Consider the following 13,027-nt stretch of genomic DNA (forward strand, 5'->3'; position numbering starts at 1 on the left):
ATTCAATTGGAAGGGATCATGCGCTAAGAATATTGCACGAGTACAAAAGACAGCTATACTTTTACCGGAAATTTATATCAACAATTTAGATAAGTTCGCGCAATCTCTCTCACGTGAAATAACGTCGATTCAACTGTGATTAAATCAATCCCATTATACCGGTCTTTGAAATGTGTATATTTTAGCTAAAATCGGACAGTGTTGTTCATTGTGAATTCAATACCATTAATATTCCGTAGTCTCCCATACGAATAAGAATACTCAAATACTTTTAATTCCGTCTTGTAGCCGTTTCCAATGTGGGACGATGATCACGATAGTTTCGGCTGCCTCCAAATTACAGCTCGCTTTGCGTAACTTCCCGCGAGTCGAAAGGATATACACGATAGTGTGAGGGAGAACTAGAGTAATAGAAAGAGCGAAATAGACACGAAGAGTGATTCATCCTATGCGCGAAGAAATGGTCGATATTCGTACTGATTTCGTGATATTTAGTCACACCTGTTCCAGCCGTTCTATTACCTACCTGCAGTCTCGAGCGAAATCGACGGCGCAAAGTCGACCCGAAAAATTGAAAAAACTAATCGTCAGAATAGTGAAAGTAAACGAAAACGAAACCCTTTCGGCAGCATCCGCTGGTGTATAACGATGGCGATGACCCTTGTAAAATCCGTAAGTCTTAATCTTAGTCTAGTCCGACTATCGTAAAAATTGAAAACTTTTTCAATTACGACGTCGAGTTTATAATAACCGCTCCATTATTGCGCTTCTAACAACTTGTAAAGATTTCTGCAAGCTTCGTAAATGAACTCGCGCGATTACCAAAATGGATTTAAAAAAAAAAAAAAAACTTTCATCAACTTCATCGGTCCGTGTCACAGTGCGTCTGTAGACGTCGGCTCTCGCGATTTTTATCGTCGTTTTTATCCTCATAATTATCCGTCGTCTGAGTGAATTTTACACCTATTTAAAGCGATATCATAATTCATAAATAGACGCATAGCCGATAGATTGTACGTGTACAACCCTCGGGAAGAGAGCGTTGCATGCGATGATAGTTATGCAAATTTACTTATATTTAGTATTACGTTCGTGATCGCGGTGTACCTAGAATTTTTCGTATTCACGGTGGCGATAATTGCCCATCGATGTTACAACGATAGAACAGAAATTTTTCACAATCTATAAAACCTGCATTGATAATCGGCTTTGATTAATTTCTAAAAATTATTTCAAATTTTAAGATAAAGAAGAGAAATGACGGACGTCCTGCAGCGGCCATAAATCGTCAGGGTAGCATACAAGCCGCAATCAACAGCTCTGCGATACCCAAGGTAACTAAATTAAAGTCGTAATCGCAAAACCGAGCAAAAAAAAAAAAATAATTAACGGCAACCGCGGTGCAATCAAAGATACGAAAGTAGCTATTCTGTATAAAAATGTGAAAAATGTGTGCCTGTCGGTGCTCGGTGGTACGGGATCGATCGATCCCTAGTTAAATAAGGGACTTGATGCGAACAAAGCTTATACCTGGTATAAAGTCTTCAGTGATACATACCGAAGAACGGGTGTGCAGTCTTAGAATATTGCTATTTACCCTATTATTTAATCTCAGCAGATTCGGTTACTGATTTTTCTATTTAACGATCAATTTTTTTTTTTTGTTCGTTTATACCTCACTTCCAACATTTTCGCCCCGCGAATATATTCAATAGATTAGTTTACCTGTACGATTTTTATAGAATTTTATTGTACAACAAAGTCATGCCAACGCAATTCGAGGGCGCAGTTTCAGCTGACGATAATGATCAGGTAAAAAAATTTCGTTCGCAGTAGTTTTTATTTTCCTACATTGGACATCTTTTTTTCCGTTATTTGAAATTTCACGCCCCGCAAAAACGCGTAGCGTAATTTGACTCGTACTCTGATTAATCTTTTATTTTTCTCTGCGCCGGGTGTAAAATTCATGGTTTTCGTTTCTCTTTTTTCTTTCTAGGCGCCAAAATATGAGAATAGCTACCGTCTAGAATCGAACAAACCTTTCAACGTTGACCCTGTGGATAAAATCATCAGTCAAGTCATGACCAACAACCTCGAAGACATCGTATACGATCCCAAAGAGTGCCCGAAACTGTGTGCGGAAATTAGCGCCGACATCCGAGATCGGATTCGGAAACAAAACTTCGACAGGTTGGTTGGTTGGATTAACGTTCGAGGCACGAATAATTATTTTCCTCTCTTCTTTTTCTTTACATTCAAGAAACGTTATTGGTTTTGGCCCCATAAATTTTGAAACCCCTTTAATATTTATGTACAGTAAAAAAGAACGTATATCCCATTCAGGTACAAAATCGTCGTTATAGTGACGATCAACGAAAAGGCCAGTCAAGGAATACAGGCGTCGATGAGATTCCTCTGGGACGTGCAGAGGGATAATTACTCGAGCTTTACATTCGAGACGAGAACCTTTTTTGCCTATTGCTGCGTCTTCGGCGTATACTGCGAGTGAATTTCGAGTTCTATCGATAACCGACGTCTGTTTCGCTGTCTCTCCTTCTTCTTTGTTTTTCACGTTTCTTTTTGACGCGTGCAATTCGCGTCATACGTGACGACGACGAGGACTGACTGACGTTTGAATGAATGACGGAGAGACGTATCAGCGAGAGAGGTAGAGAGGTTTTCTCCTCCAATAATCGAGTGTAAATTAGTCATACGTGTTATTATAGGACCGAGACGGATGTATGCGAAGGAATAAACGAGTTTTAAAAATAAACTGGTGAAAATGAGCTTCTCAAAAAATTACGCCCCTCAAAATTCAACCCACCCTCAAACCGCGCCTGTGAAAATCGCCTCGACGATGAGGGAATCGTCGAATGCACGTCTCTCTCTGTCCAAGGGCCAAAGGCCCCTGAGCAAGGCCTTGTCCCAGCAGTCGAAAATCGGCATGAGTACCGCTTCTCTGATTCCCGGCCACCAAGTCACAAGTGCAACTTACAGAAGTGCGAAGGGAGGATTCAAGGTGCGACTTTACGGTTGGGCTGCACAATTAAGGACGAACGGGTCCGATCGAAGAAGTTATAAAGAGGGGAAAAACCGTCGGAAAAATCTCCGACGGTATTTTTTTTTTTACTCAAACGTTAAGCGGCCCGTTCGTCCTTTACAACTATTTGCAACGGCCCGCTATCCAAGTTCCCGAATCGCGGAACGGAAAGATACAGAGAGCCTGACGCAGTTCCGGTTGAAATTCGTTTTTTGCTTCGGCACACAGATTCCGAGGTACCAGAACAGCTATCGATTACATGCCCACAATCCGTGGAAACAGGAAGTAGTCGACAAGGTTCTCGAAGACGTTATGACCACCACCCTGACCGGGATGAAGTACAACCCCGAGGTTTGCATGAAACTCTGCCAGGACATGACGGCCGAGATAAGAAATCGGATATACCGAAAGGACTACGACAGGCGAGATATTGCGACGGTTCTTCGTTAGCCGATTTTATCGGAAATTTGTCAGATTTGTTCGCTACAGCGCATGCGCGTAGTGCAGAAAATGCCAGTTTAACTCCTAGGAGTTGACTTTTTAATTCGTGACCTTTTTTTTTTTTGCAGCTTTTTATTTATTAAACTGCTTTTGGTAAAATTTATTTGTTCACTTAACGCGAAAACAAAATTTCATGCAAAATTTCAAGTAGATCGCATGTAAGGAAATATTTATCCATGAAAGGGTTAAAAAAAAGTGGCACGCAGGGAAATTATTTACCTCGTCGCGTTTCAGGTACAAGTTCATAGTGCAGGTGACGATAGTAGAAAAGACCGGACAAAGTTTACAAGTCGCTAATGGGAGGCTGTGGGACATCGAGAGGGACAATCACTCGTCTTTTACATTTGAAAGTTCCCAAATGTACGCCGTGGGGATCGTCGTCGGTGTTTATTACGAATAATACCGGATACAATTACCGTTATAACAACAACGATGCGGATCGATTTGCAAGCAACATTTTTTCGCAGCTCGGTATAATAATTTGCGACAGTTTACCGACTCCCCCTTATTGTTAGTATCGTTGGACAAATTATTCGAGTGGTGAAAATTTACATCCGAGAATGATTTATTCATGATTTTTCTTTATACACTTTCGACGAATCTCTCTTCCTTTGACGAATGAATTTTACACGCGGATGTGAGACGCGAGAATTTTTTGTCAAGTGAGAAAAATGACGTGGAAACTAATAGTAGAAATTCATGATTTTAACCAAAACATGGATGACGACGAATGATCAATGAAACGAAGAAACGAGTTTTTCTCTTTTTCTTTCAACGATATTATCAATGAATAAAGATAAAATAATTGCAACATACGACGGAATGAATATTATACAATGTATAATGTATAAGAATTGCCTGTACGCGTGAGGATTGTTTTTATACATTCTCTTTATTGTTATTTAAATTGATATATTATTATTATTACTAATGGGCGATGGTATGTATATGCATGATTCGTGTAACAGTGACTATTACAATAATATTTATAATATTTTATATGTAATATAAAAACGAAGAAAAAGTGAGACAAAACGATCTGCTCTTTTCTTCCTCCCAATACACAAGAAATCAAAACTATTTTACACAGCACGTGTTTTTCGATTGATTCTACATCGGAGATAATTGGGAATAAACGAAAAGAAAATGCAACAGCCAAAGAAAAGTAACTACGTCTGCAAAGACATGTGCAACAATCGTTGTGTAGGTACAGCTTTGGTCCATTTTCATTATTACTATTACGATTAAACTCTTATTGTTAAAAATTTACCTTCGACGTAATTTTATTTAATACTATAGAGATATATACTGTATCGTTATTGTTAGTTTATAATTATTATTTATCATTACTGCTATCATCTATTATTTTTATACGATGAAAATTGAATTCTCAAGAACAAATTGCCTTGGAAGAAAAGAAAGATGTTTATAATGGTTTGTTTTAATAGTGAAACGGCAGCGAATTTCATTTGGCTGTTTTCCAAGTAGATTCGATCATCTTTCAGCCTGTCCCAAAATCTTTCCGCACAAGTACATGCACGTGACTCGTACCTCACGACTTTATACTCCATTTTTTTTTTTTATTTCGATTTCCTTACCTCTTTAAACCCGAAGTCTCGCGATATTTTTAAAATTGTCGACGGCTAGCGTTTTTATCGCATTCTAAAAATTTAATTTAAACTAATCAATTAAATATTGAAAATCCTGCTGTTAACAATTATGTGCAAAGCGATAAGCGACGAGGGGTATTTAAAGAAAAGAAACTTCACGTAAAAGTACGCGACAATTTTTTTTCGTTTCATTGGTTTTTATTAGTTTTTTTTTTTTTTTTTTTTTTTGCATTTTTCCATCATTTTATTTATTTCAAATACATCGATAATTATTAGTCTCAGTAAATGGATTTGACGTAATAATTATGCAGGGAAAAAGAAAACAGAAATAATAAAAAGAAAAATATGAAAAGAAATTTAATTAATAGTAATAATAATGTTGTTTGTTTCTTTTGTATATATACATATACGTATATATGTATATTTATATGTACGAATACAGTGGAAATCGAGGGAAAAGATCGATCGATTGAACGTGGGGGTGGCTTCGAATACATTTCTCATTAATCGCGTGATTGTATAATAATATACATTACACATACCTAGTTTATTATTAATATACATATACACATATATTCATGTATACTTGTATATGTATAATTAATGTTTTTCTTCTTTTTTTTTGTATATCGTAAATTTCTTCGTGGCACATTATCTTCTTCTTCACCTTCTACTACATTTTTTATTTTTTTTTTGTCGCGTCAATCTTCATCCACTCTCTTCATTTCTTTCTTTCTGTGATACGTTTCTTTGAACTCGAATTTTCTTCTATATCTTCTTTTCCTCTTGCGATCACCGATCACACTTTTTCAATCCTTATGAAAGGTCATTATCATTATTAGCATTATTATGAACATTATCGCTATCATTGTTATTATTACTATTATTATCACGCATTGATCATTTAATTTTTCCCTTCGTTCGCACTTTTGTATTCTTGAGCTATTTAACTCCCAACGAACAGGAATAACTACAATAATAATAATAATAACAACAACACTAATAATAATAAGAATAACAATAATAATGATAATAATAATGAGGATAATAATATTAATAATAATAATAATAACAACAATAATAATACGATGTTAATAATCTTTGTTTTATTGAGTATGCGACGCAATTATTTTCACCCTAGCCTATCATCGTCACTGTTATGCATAATATATATATACATATATATATCGCGTAACCTATGGTTTGTTTCCCGACGTAAAACTTTCACCATGCTCCTTCCTAAGAATCATCGTATGTTGTAATATCATTGTTATTATCATTATTATAATTTTATATAACGTTATCATGTATGTCATAAGTATAATATTTGTGTGGGTGTGTTTGTATTTCTGTGTGTGTGCGTGCGTGTGTGTGTGCGTGTGTGTGTGCGTGTGTGTGTGCGTGCGTGCGTGCGTGTGCGTGTGCGTGCGTGTGTGTGTGTGTGTGTGTGTGTGTGTGTGTGTGTGTGTGTGTGTGTGTGCGTAATTCTATGTGTATATCATCATATATATTATTATTGTATAACTTATATTTAATACAATATAATGTTATATGTATATGAATATTATGCATATAGACGTACGTATAGTATAATTATTTTACGCGTTTATAATAAAATACACATTCACAATATCATTATTATCATTATATTTATATGTATATATCGCATATTAATTTTCACTGACGTATACGCATACATATATGTGTACGTGTGTGCGCACATAAATATATGAATATACGAATACATGCATATAGGTATAATTAATCAAAATGCCTTATCAAGTCTTATCATATTATAGTTAATTTTCGTACTAGAGTCATTATTATTAATAACTACGATGTTATATATTCACCGGTTGTTCAATGTGTCATACGACGCGTGTAGTATACGTAGGTATATACATATATATATGTATACTTATATATACATACATACATACGCGCATTCCCATATTGTACGACGAATGGTCGTCATCGGTAATTCTTCTAAAAAAATGTCCCATCGTTTCCTTGCATGTGATACTTTTAAGGTAATAATAAGAATAATCATCGTCGTCGTCGTCGTCGTCGTTACAGGTATGGGTATGGTTATTAATATTATTATCATGATCGTTATTACTTTTTGTTAGTACTATTAATTATTATTATATTTACAATTTCGTATTATTCAATTGCTTGTAAAGTTTCTCATGTCTTTCGCGTATTCAGTAATTGATATATTGAAGAAAAAGAATTAACAACGCCCACGTCGCGTATAATAATTACGACCACCACACCACCACCACCATTATCACTTATATCATCACACAAAAATATCTCTTTCGTTTGATATTTTGAAAAAACGCCTCTATCCCAATAGTATTTATAGGAATATTTATTGATTAAATACATATCGTTAAACAATACTACTTTGTGCTGTCAGTGGATCGGTATTCTTCGGGAAAAATATTTCCCGTCCTTTTCGTCCGGTTGTATTTCTTTTTTCTTTTTCTCCTCCATTTCTTGGATATCATTTCTCCAATTTCCCATTTTTTTTTCTCGCGCTGGAATGTTTTGGCAGAGGAAGGAGAGGAGAATGGGGAGGAAGAATGAGCTAATCTATAGCTTACATGTACATACCATGTGAGAAGGTGGGACCGACTCCAACGTATTTACCCTTAGCTGCGATAATCTCTACCGAAATCGATGAAAATCGGAGCGATATAATGGCGAGTCCCAATACGACGAAACCAGAAATTATCCAAATCCCAATTCCAATCGAAACTTGGTAGTGTTATTCCGAATTTACGGACCGGCAGCGGCGGATGCTGAGCTTTTGACCAGAGGCCGAGCGGTATTGCCAGCTCGGCTCTTGACCGCTGCCCCCGGTGTCATACGGGTTCCTCCCTCTTGAAATTGATATTCTGAGATGCGCAGAAGTCCTTGGTGAACGGTATGCAGGTGAAGAGTTTGCAGATCTCGCATTCGTAGACCGGAACGTTGTAGAAGAGGGCGAGGAGCATTGCGAATAGCCCTACTATAAGGACCAGGCAGACCCAGATCAAGAGGATCTTACGCCGTCGGTCGTACTTCCCGAAGGATATGAACGGCATCACAGCGTAAGCGGCCAGGAAACCGAACACGAAGCCGAAGAGGTGAGCGTAGTTGTCGATCCAGGGCAACGCCCCGAGCAGCAACAGCACGAACAACGATAGAAGCAGCTTTGAAAGCGCCCTGCGCGGGTGTTTCAGCATCGGCCAGCTGTTTAAAACCTCCACAACGAGCGTCGCGAGGAGGGCGAAATGCGCCCCCGCTGGTCCCACCTGAAGAGACACAAAAATTTCGAGGTACAGGATCAGACCTTGGTCCATCCTCCGAGCAGTCTGCCTGAGAATTAAGATTTGAGAGAGTTCCAGAAATCGAAGCGTATTATTTTGTAGTAATTTTCACGAGCTGAAACGGATCAAAGAGTATTTGAAAATAAGAGAACTTATGATTCGAGTATACCGTTGTTAATTGTTTATTTTGAAAAACCGTCAGGTTGACGAAAATTTCGAGACGAGAAATAATCAGCTTACCGTCGGTTGAAAATTATAAACTTGTCAGTTTTCAAAACATCTGTCTCTTTTTAAAATCTCAATTCGCAGAGACAAACGACTTTGAGAATCTCCGTATTTGATCTGTACCTGTATTGAAAATAAAAAAAAAATGCGTCACCCAACGCCGGGTTGGAAAGGTGAGAAAAATACCTTGTCAGATATTTTCTAACATAGCTCTTATCTAAATCCAATCGATAAGCCATTGGCGAGGTACTGGGCTGTGAAATTTAATCTGGATTCGTATCGCGCGCAATTTCGCCATCGAGTATTCAACATTAACGATATATCTGATCGAGCATTTAAACTTAGAATTGAAATTGGTTTCCCGAGATGAAAGTTGGAGGAAACAATGCAGGCAAAACTGTCCAGACATATTGTGTGTACAATGGAGTGGAACGAGAGATGCGAACGCGAGTATTTCGAATAGAGTTCGTTCGTTGCACCCTGCGCAAAAGTCCGTATCTTTGTGTGCGAGTTGAGGGCTGCTTCAAGAGTCTTCGAGAAACTTTAGCAGGGGAGGAAGGAGCGAAGAGATTTTCTGCTTTCCCCCCTGGGCTGCAGTTGATTCTTGAAAAGAGAAAGTAAGAGAGAGAGAGAGAGAGATGGAAACAGCCACAAGTGTGTTGATTAAATTGCGAACACACAATAAAATCCCGTCTGTTAAATCGGCCGTCCAATGCTTTTGTGTGCTGTTGCTATAGCTGCTACTTCTTCCACCTCTCTCGCTCAGATGTATTCAATTAAAACTTCTCTGATTATATTCTCGCCTCTCCAACTTTTCCGACTACCATCCCGCCTTTTCGACTCTACTCACCGTTTCCTCAATATTGTTTTTCCCCTGAAACTCGAGTCCAACTAACTTAAAGCCTAACTGATATTAATATCGGACAGTGCGCGCGTTTCTGTTGCATTATTGAACGATTCTCGCAATATTCAACCGCCGAACGCTGACCATCAAATAACGGTGTATCCCTTTTACTCTCTGCTTGTTGTTCAAACAGAAATTTAGATTGAAAAGAGCCTGTGGCAAATGTTCCGATCGATGATTACAATAATGAAAATGCTGTTTGCGGAAAAATAGGGTAAAATCAACATCGGAGTTAAGCAAAAAAAGTGCTTTGATTTTATCCGATAATTTTATGCTTCACCTGGTTGTTACTTTCAAATTTCTTTATCCTCTCGAAATATATTTCGTCGATTATTCCGAAGCTACAGTTTCAGCTTCTAGTACTATCTTTTCTTGAAAATTTCATTCATTCCCAACCATCGATCATATCGCGCGTACCAAGCAACAGTCGGACGTTTTAGCTTCTTACCTCAGCTCTGTAAGGAACAAATATAGCGCTAGCCAAATTTCCAGCAAGTCCACCAGTGAAGTATATAATCGCTATGCGGAAGGATCCCGTGAGCTTTTCCAAGTCTCTCATGAAGAAGTACTGAACGCAGAGGGTGATGAGGAGGTGAAATATCCTGTGAAAAGACAAATCACTCGTCAACGTGACAGACGGTTACCAACTAAAACCGTTCATCGTAATTATTTCGGTCACCCGATCGACGACTATTGCGATAACCGAATTGTGTAGAAAAAAGAAGCGCTCACCCAGCGTGGAGAAAAATCGAGGTGAATAGACGGTAGAATTGGTCGGGCCACTCCGGATGTAGGAACGGAATCATGCCACATACGTCGTGGAGACACTCGACTTGGGAACACAGGGACGCCTCCTCGTGAAAATAACCATGTACAAAGTCGCAGTACTCCTTTGTGGTTATTCGACACATCCCATGGATTCCTATGCAGCAGGGGTGACCAATCACTTCGCAAACCATATGCTCCGCCATCTTGTCCATGTGACGACCCACCGGAAACATCTGGTTGCTGCCGCCCTTGCTGTAATTTTGATTGTGAGAAAAATTAGTGTAGTTCGTAGAGGAGAAAGGATCGGACGGAAAGAGGAGGACGTTCCGTTTCTCCCAAATGTAATCCAACGTTTCATTCAATTCACCTGAACCTCTGGTTGAATGGATTGGTTTTGCGGCATATGGGCCACTTGGTGATGTCGTCGGGCCATTCGTAGGGTGCGATGCTTGCTGGAGCGTCGCAGAATTTTGGATCGAGTCCGCAAACCGAGCCGCTTATACGTCCGCCGGGTCCGCTGTCTCCCGGGCCCCATTTCTTCCACGTCGATATGGTGTTCTGTGCGAAAATTTGAACAGAGTGAGAAGCATTAGCGAGGGATAATCGACAAGTTTACCACAGATTTACTGATTTCAGACATGCGACTATTGCGAACGAACGTTGAGGCGTGGCTGATTGCCAATATGGCGTCGAAAATTGGACTGTTGGAAAATCGTTTTAGATCGGTTACGCGATTACGGATGTACGGCAAAATTATTCCAAGCCGCGGCGCTTTAGTTGAGTCGCACGGAGTCAATCTGGCAGAAAAAATACGACGAAAGAGGTCCCGGATAACTAAATATGACCCACTTAGTGGTGACGCTTTATTTTGATACCAGATATCGCAGCGCCATATTTTCGTTCCCAATACAGATGACGAGGATTAGGGTCTATAAGCCTGGTTTAGTTACCGTCATCGTTGATCTCAATCCCCGGACCAGTTGGTTGCAAGCACACAGAACGAATATTATAAATCCGACGAGTACTCGTTTCGTTAGTTTAAAAAAAAAAAAATGTACCATTTCGAGAATGACAAAAACGGGGATAAGGAAGTCAGATTACTCACGGAGCAGTCCTGTTTGCTCGACTGAACGCATCCCGAGTCGTCGTTGCGTATGCAGCAGGCCGTGTCCCGTTCCCTTTCTCTCCACACGTCTATCTCCTTCAGGATTTTTATGTCCCTCCGCATGCAAGGGGCGAATTTTGCCCCCAGATGAATAAGGTCCGCGGCTCTTGGACCGATCCAGAAGTTGGCAGGCTCCTGATAGTCCACTTGTTGGAGGGATAAGCTCGTGACGAGTACCTGCGAGCGCGGCAAATGAAAAGTCACGTTTCTGGAGAGGAATAATAAATTTACGGCATCGCGAAAATCACGCCCAATTTACCCACCAAGCCAGATCTGTGATTGAGCTCGAAGCCGAAGGGTCCGAAGCCGTAGCAGGCCAAAGATATGACGAGGATCATGACCTGAACCGTTGTTATCCAGTAGGTGAAGAAGGGCCTGTGATCTTCGATGTCGTCCAGCTGTTTTTTCACGTCAGGTTTATGGGCGACGCTTTTTCTGAACGAACGTCTGAAAGCGGAAAATCGTTTATCAGCTTTTTAAAAACTTCATTCCCTGCGGCAAACTTGTGATCTGAATCGAAAATTAGAAGCAGACAAACAGAGAAACGAGCCTAAGAACGTTGGAATATGATTAAAATAAAAAAAAAATAAAAAAATAATACACCATAGTTTTGGCACTTTGACAGTTCCGATCGTAGAAAACTTTTTTCTCAAATTCTTGACACATCAGCTTTCGTCGTTCGAATTTGGACAAAATCGTTTCTAGTACATATAAAGAATGTTATTTCATTCGTGTTCACCATCATTGGCACGGATAAGTGTGACAGGGATCATTTATTACAAACGGTTTCGGGTTCGCCTCGCCTAAAAATCTATCCAAACATTTTCCGATCATTCTTTCGTTAACTTTCAACTTCCTTACCCGTATAATCGCCCGATTAATCCCATTCCGTACTGCCTCCTGTTGCTGTTGTCGAATATCCGGTCAATCACGTTCGGCGCTATCCTCGTGCCGCTGTTCGCCTGCCTTCTAAGAGTTACCGCCACGTCTGACGGACCGGAAGCTCCATGGCCGCCCGATTCTCGCGACCTGCGCCAACTCGACGTTCTGTAACCCCGCCTTTATTAATTCATACCAAATTTCATTGTCGCCCGAATAATTTCCCTTTCTTTTAGTAGCGAAATATAGCGAATTGCTCCCTCGTCTTCCGAGACTCGAGTCGACTCTCGACTCTCTCCGGCTTGCGTGATTTTGAAATAAATCTTTTCAAACCATGAATTGGAAGAGGTATCGATTGAATTGATTGTGCGGAAAGCATGTAATAGTTTTTCGTCTTTAGATAATAAATAAGTTAATTCTTTTTCGTTTCGTTCTTACTCTTCTTCTTAAAAAAAAAAAAAAAATACCATTCAGATAATGGTACTAGATTTGAATAAACTCCGCAAATTTTTTATTTATTTATTTAATTCTCTTCAAGTTTTTCTGCGCAATCCTGTTTGATTCTTATTCATCGATAGATCAGACATTCCGAAGGCGAAGCGTGAGTGTGTACATATA

At 39.3% G+C, this 13,027-nt stretch overlaps 3 protein-coding genes across 8 annotated transcripts in view; 2 read left to right on the top strand and 1 right to left on the bottom strand.

Moving 5' to 3' along the window:
• The first annotated feature begins 35 nt into the window (after nucleotides 1-35).
• Nucleotides 36-2,768, top strand: LOC124186381 (dynein light chain Tctex-type 5-like). Of its 2 annotated transcripts, XM_046578028.1 has the most exons (4): nucleotides 36-672; nucleotides 1,245-1,334; nucleotides 1,997-2,190; nucleotides 2,344-2,766. In XM_046578028.1, exons 1-4 carry the CDS (start codon nucleotides 649-651, stop codon nucleotides 2,507-2,509), a joined length of 474 nt encoding a protein of 157 aa, XP_046433984.1. In that variant the 5' UTR covers nucleotides 36-648; the 3' UTR covers nucleotides 2,510-2,766. The 2 variants fall into 2 exon arrangements, with proteins under 2 accessions (XP_046433984.1, XP_046433985.1); XM_046578029.1 differs by lacking the exons at nucleotides 36-672; nucleotides 1,245-1,334 and adding an exon at nucleotides 1,659-1,812 and having other exon boundaries at nucleotides 2,344-2,768.
• Nucleotides 2,769-2,782: 14 nt separating this feature from the next.
• Nucleotides 2,783-4,693, top strand: LOC124186577 (dynein light chain Tctex-type protein 2-like). The gene is made up of 3 exons (XM_046578409.1): nucleotides 2,783-3,019; nucleotides 3,269-3,478; nucleotides 3,693-4,693. The coding sequence occupies exons 1-3, from the start codon at nucleotides 2,783-2,785 to the stop codon at nucleotides 3,939-3,941; spliced, it is 696 nt and encodes a 231-aa protein (XP_046434365.1). The 3' UTR covers nucleotides 3,942-4,693.
• Nucleotides 4,694-7,507: 2,814 nt separating this feature from the next.
• LOC124186597 overlaps nucleotides 7,508-13,027 on the bottom strand; it is a 56,596-nt gene continuing 51,076 nt past the window's right edge. For 2 of the 5 annotated variants that reach the window (XM_046578427.1, XM_046578428.1), the window contains 8 exons: nucleotides 12,392-12,589; nucleotides 11,794-11,977; nucleotides 11,471-11,707; nucleotides 11,316-11,342; nucleotides 10,733-10,923; nucleotides 10,330-10,617; nucleotides 10,046-10,199; nucleotides 7,508-8,453 (listed from right to left, as the gene is read on the bottom strand). In XM_046578427.1, the coding sequence (XP_046434383.1) occupies nucleotides 8,022-8,453; nucleotides 10,046-10,199; nucleotides 10,330-10,617; nucleotides 10,733-10,923; nucleotides 11,316-11,342; nucleotides 11,471-11,707; nucleotides 11,794-11,977; nucleotides 12,392-12,589 (1,711 nt within the window). In that variant the 3' untranslated portion in view covers nucleotides 7,508-8,021. The remainder of the gene's footprint in view (nucleotides 8,454-10,045; nucleotides 10,200-10,329; nucleotides 10,618-10,732; nucleotides 10,924-11,315; nucleotides 11,343-11,470; nucleotides 11,708-11,793; nucleotides 11,978-12,391; nucleotides 12,590-13,027) is intronic. The other 3 variants (XM_046578431.1, XM_046578429.1, XM_046578430.1) reach the window with 3 other exon arrangements.

Source organism: Neodiprion fabricii, chromosome 7, assembly GCF_021155785.1.
Source record: "Neodiprion fabricii isolate iyNeoFabr1 chromosome 7, iyNeoFabr1.1, whole genome shotgun sequence".
NCBI lineage: Eukaryota > Metazoa > Arthropoda > Insecta > Hymenoptera > Diprionidae > Neodiprion > Neodiprion fabricii.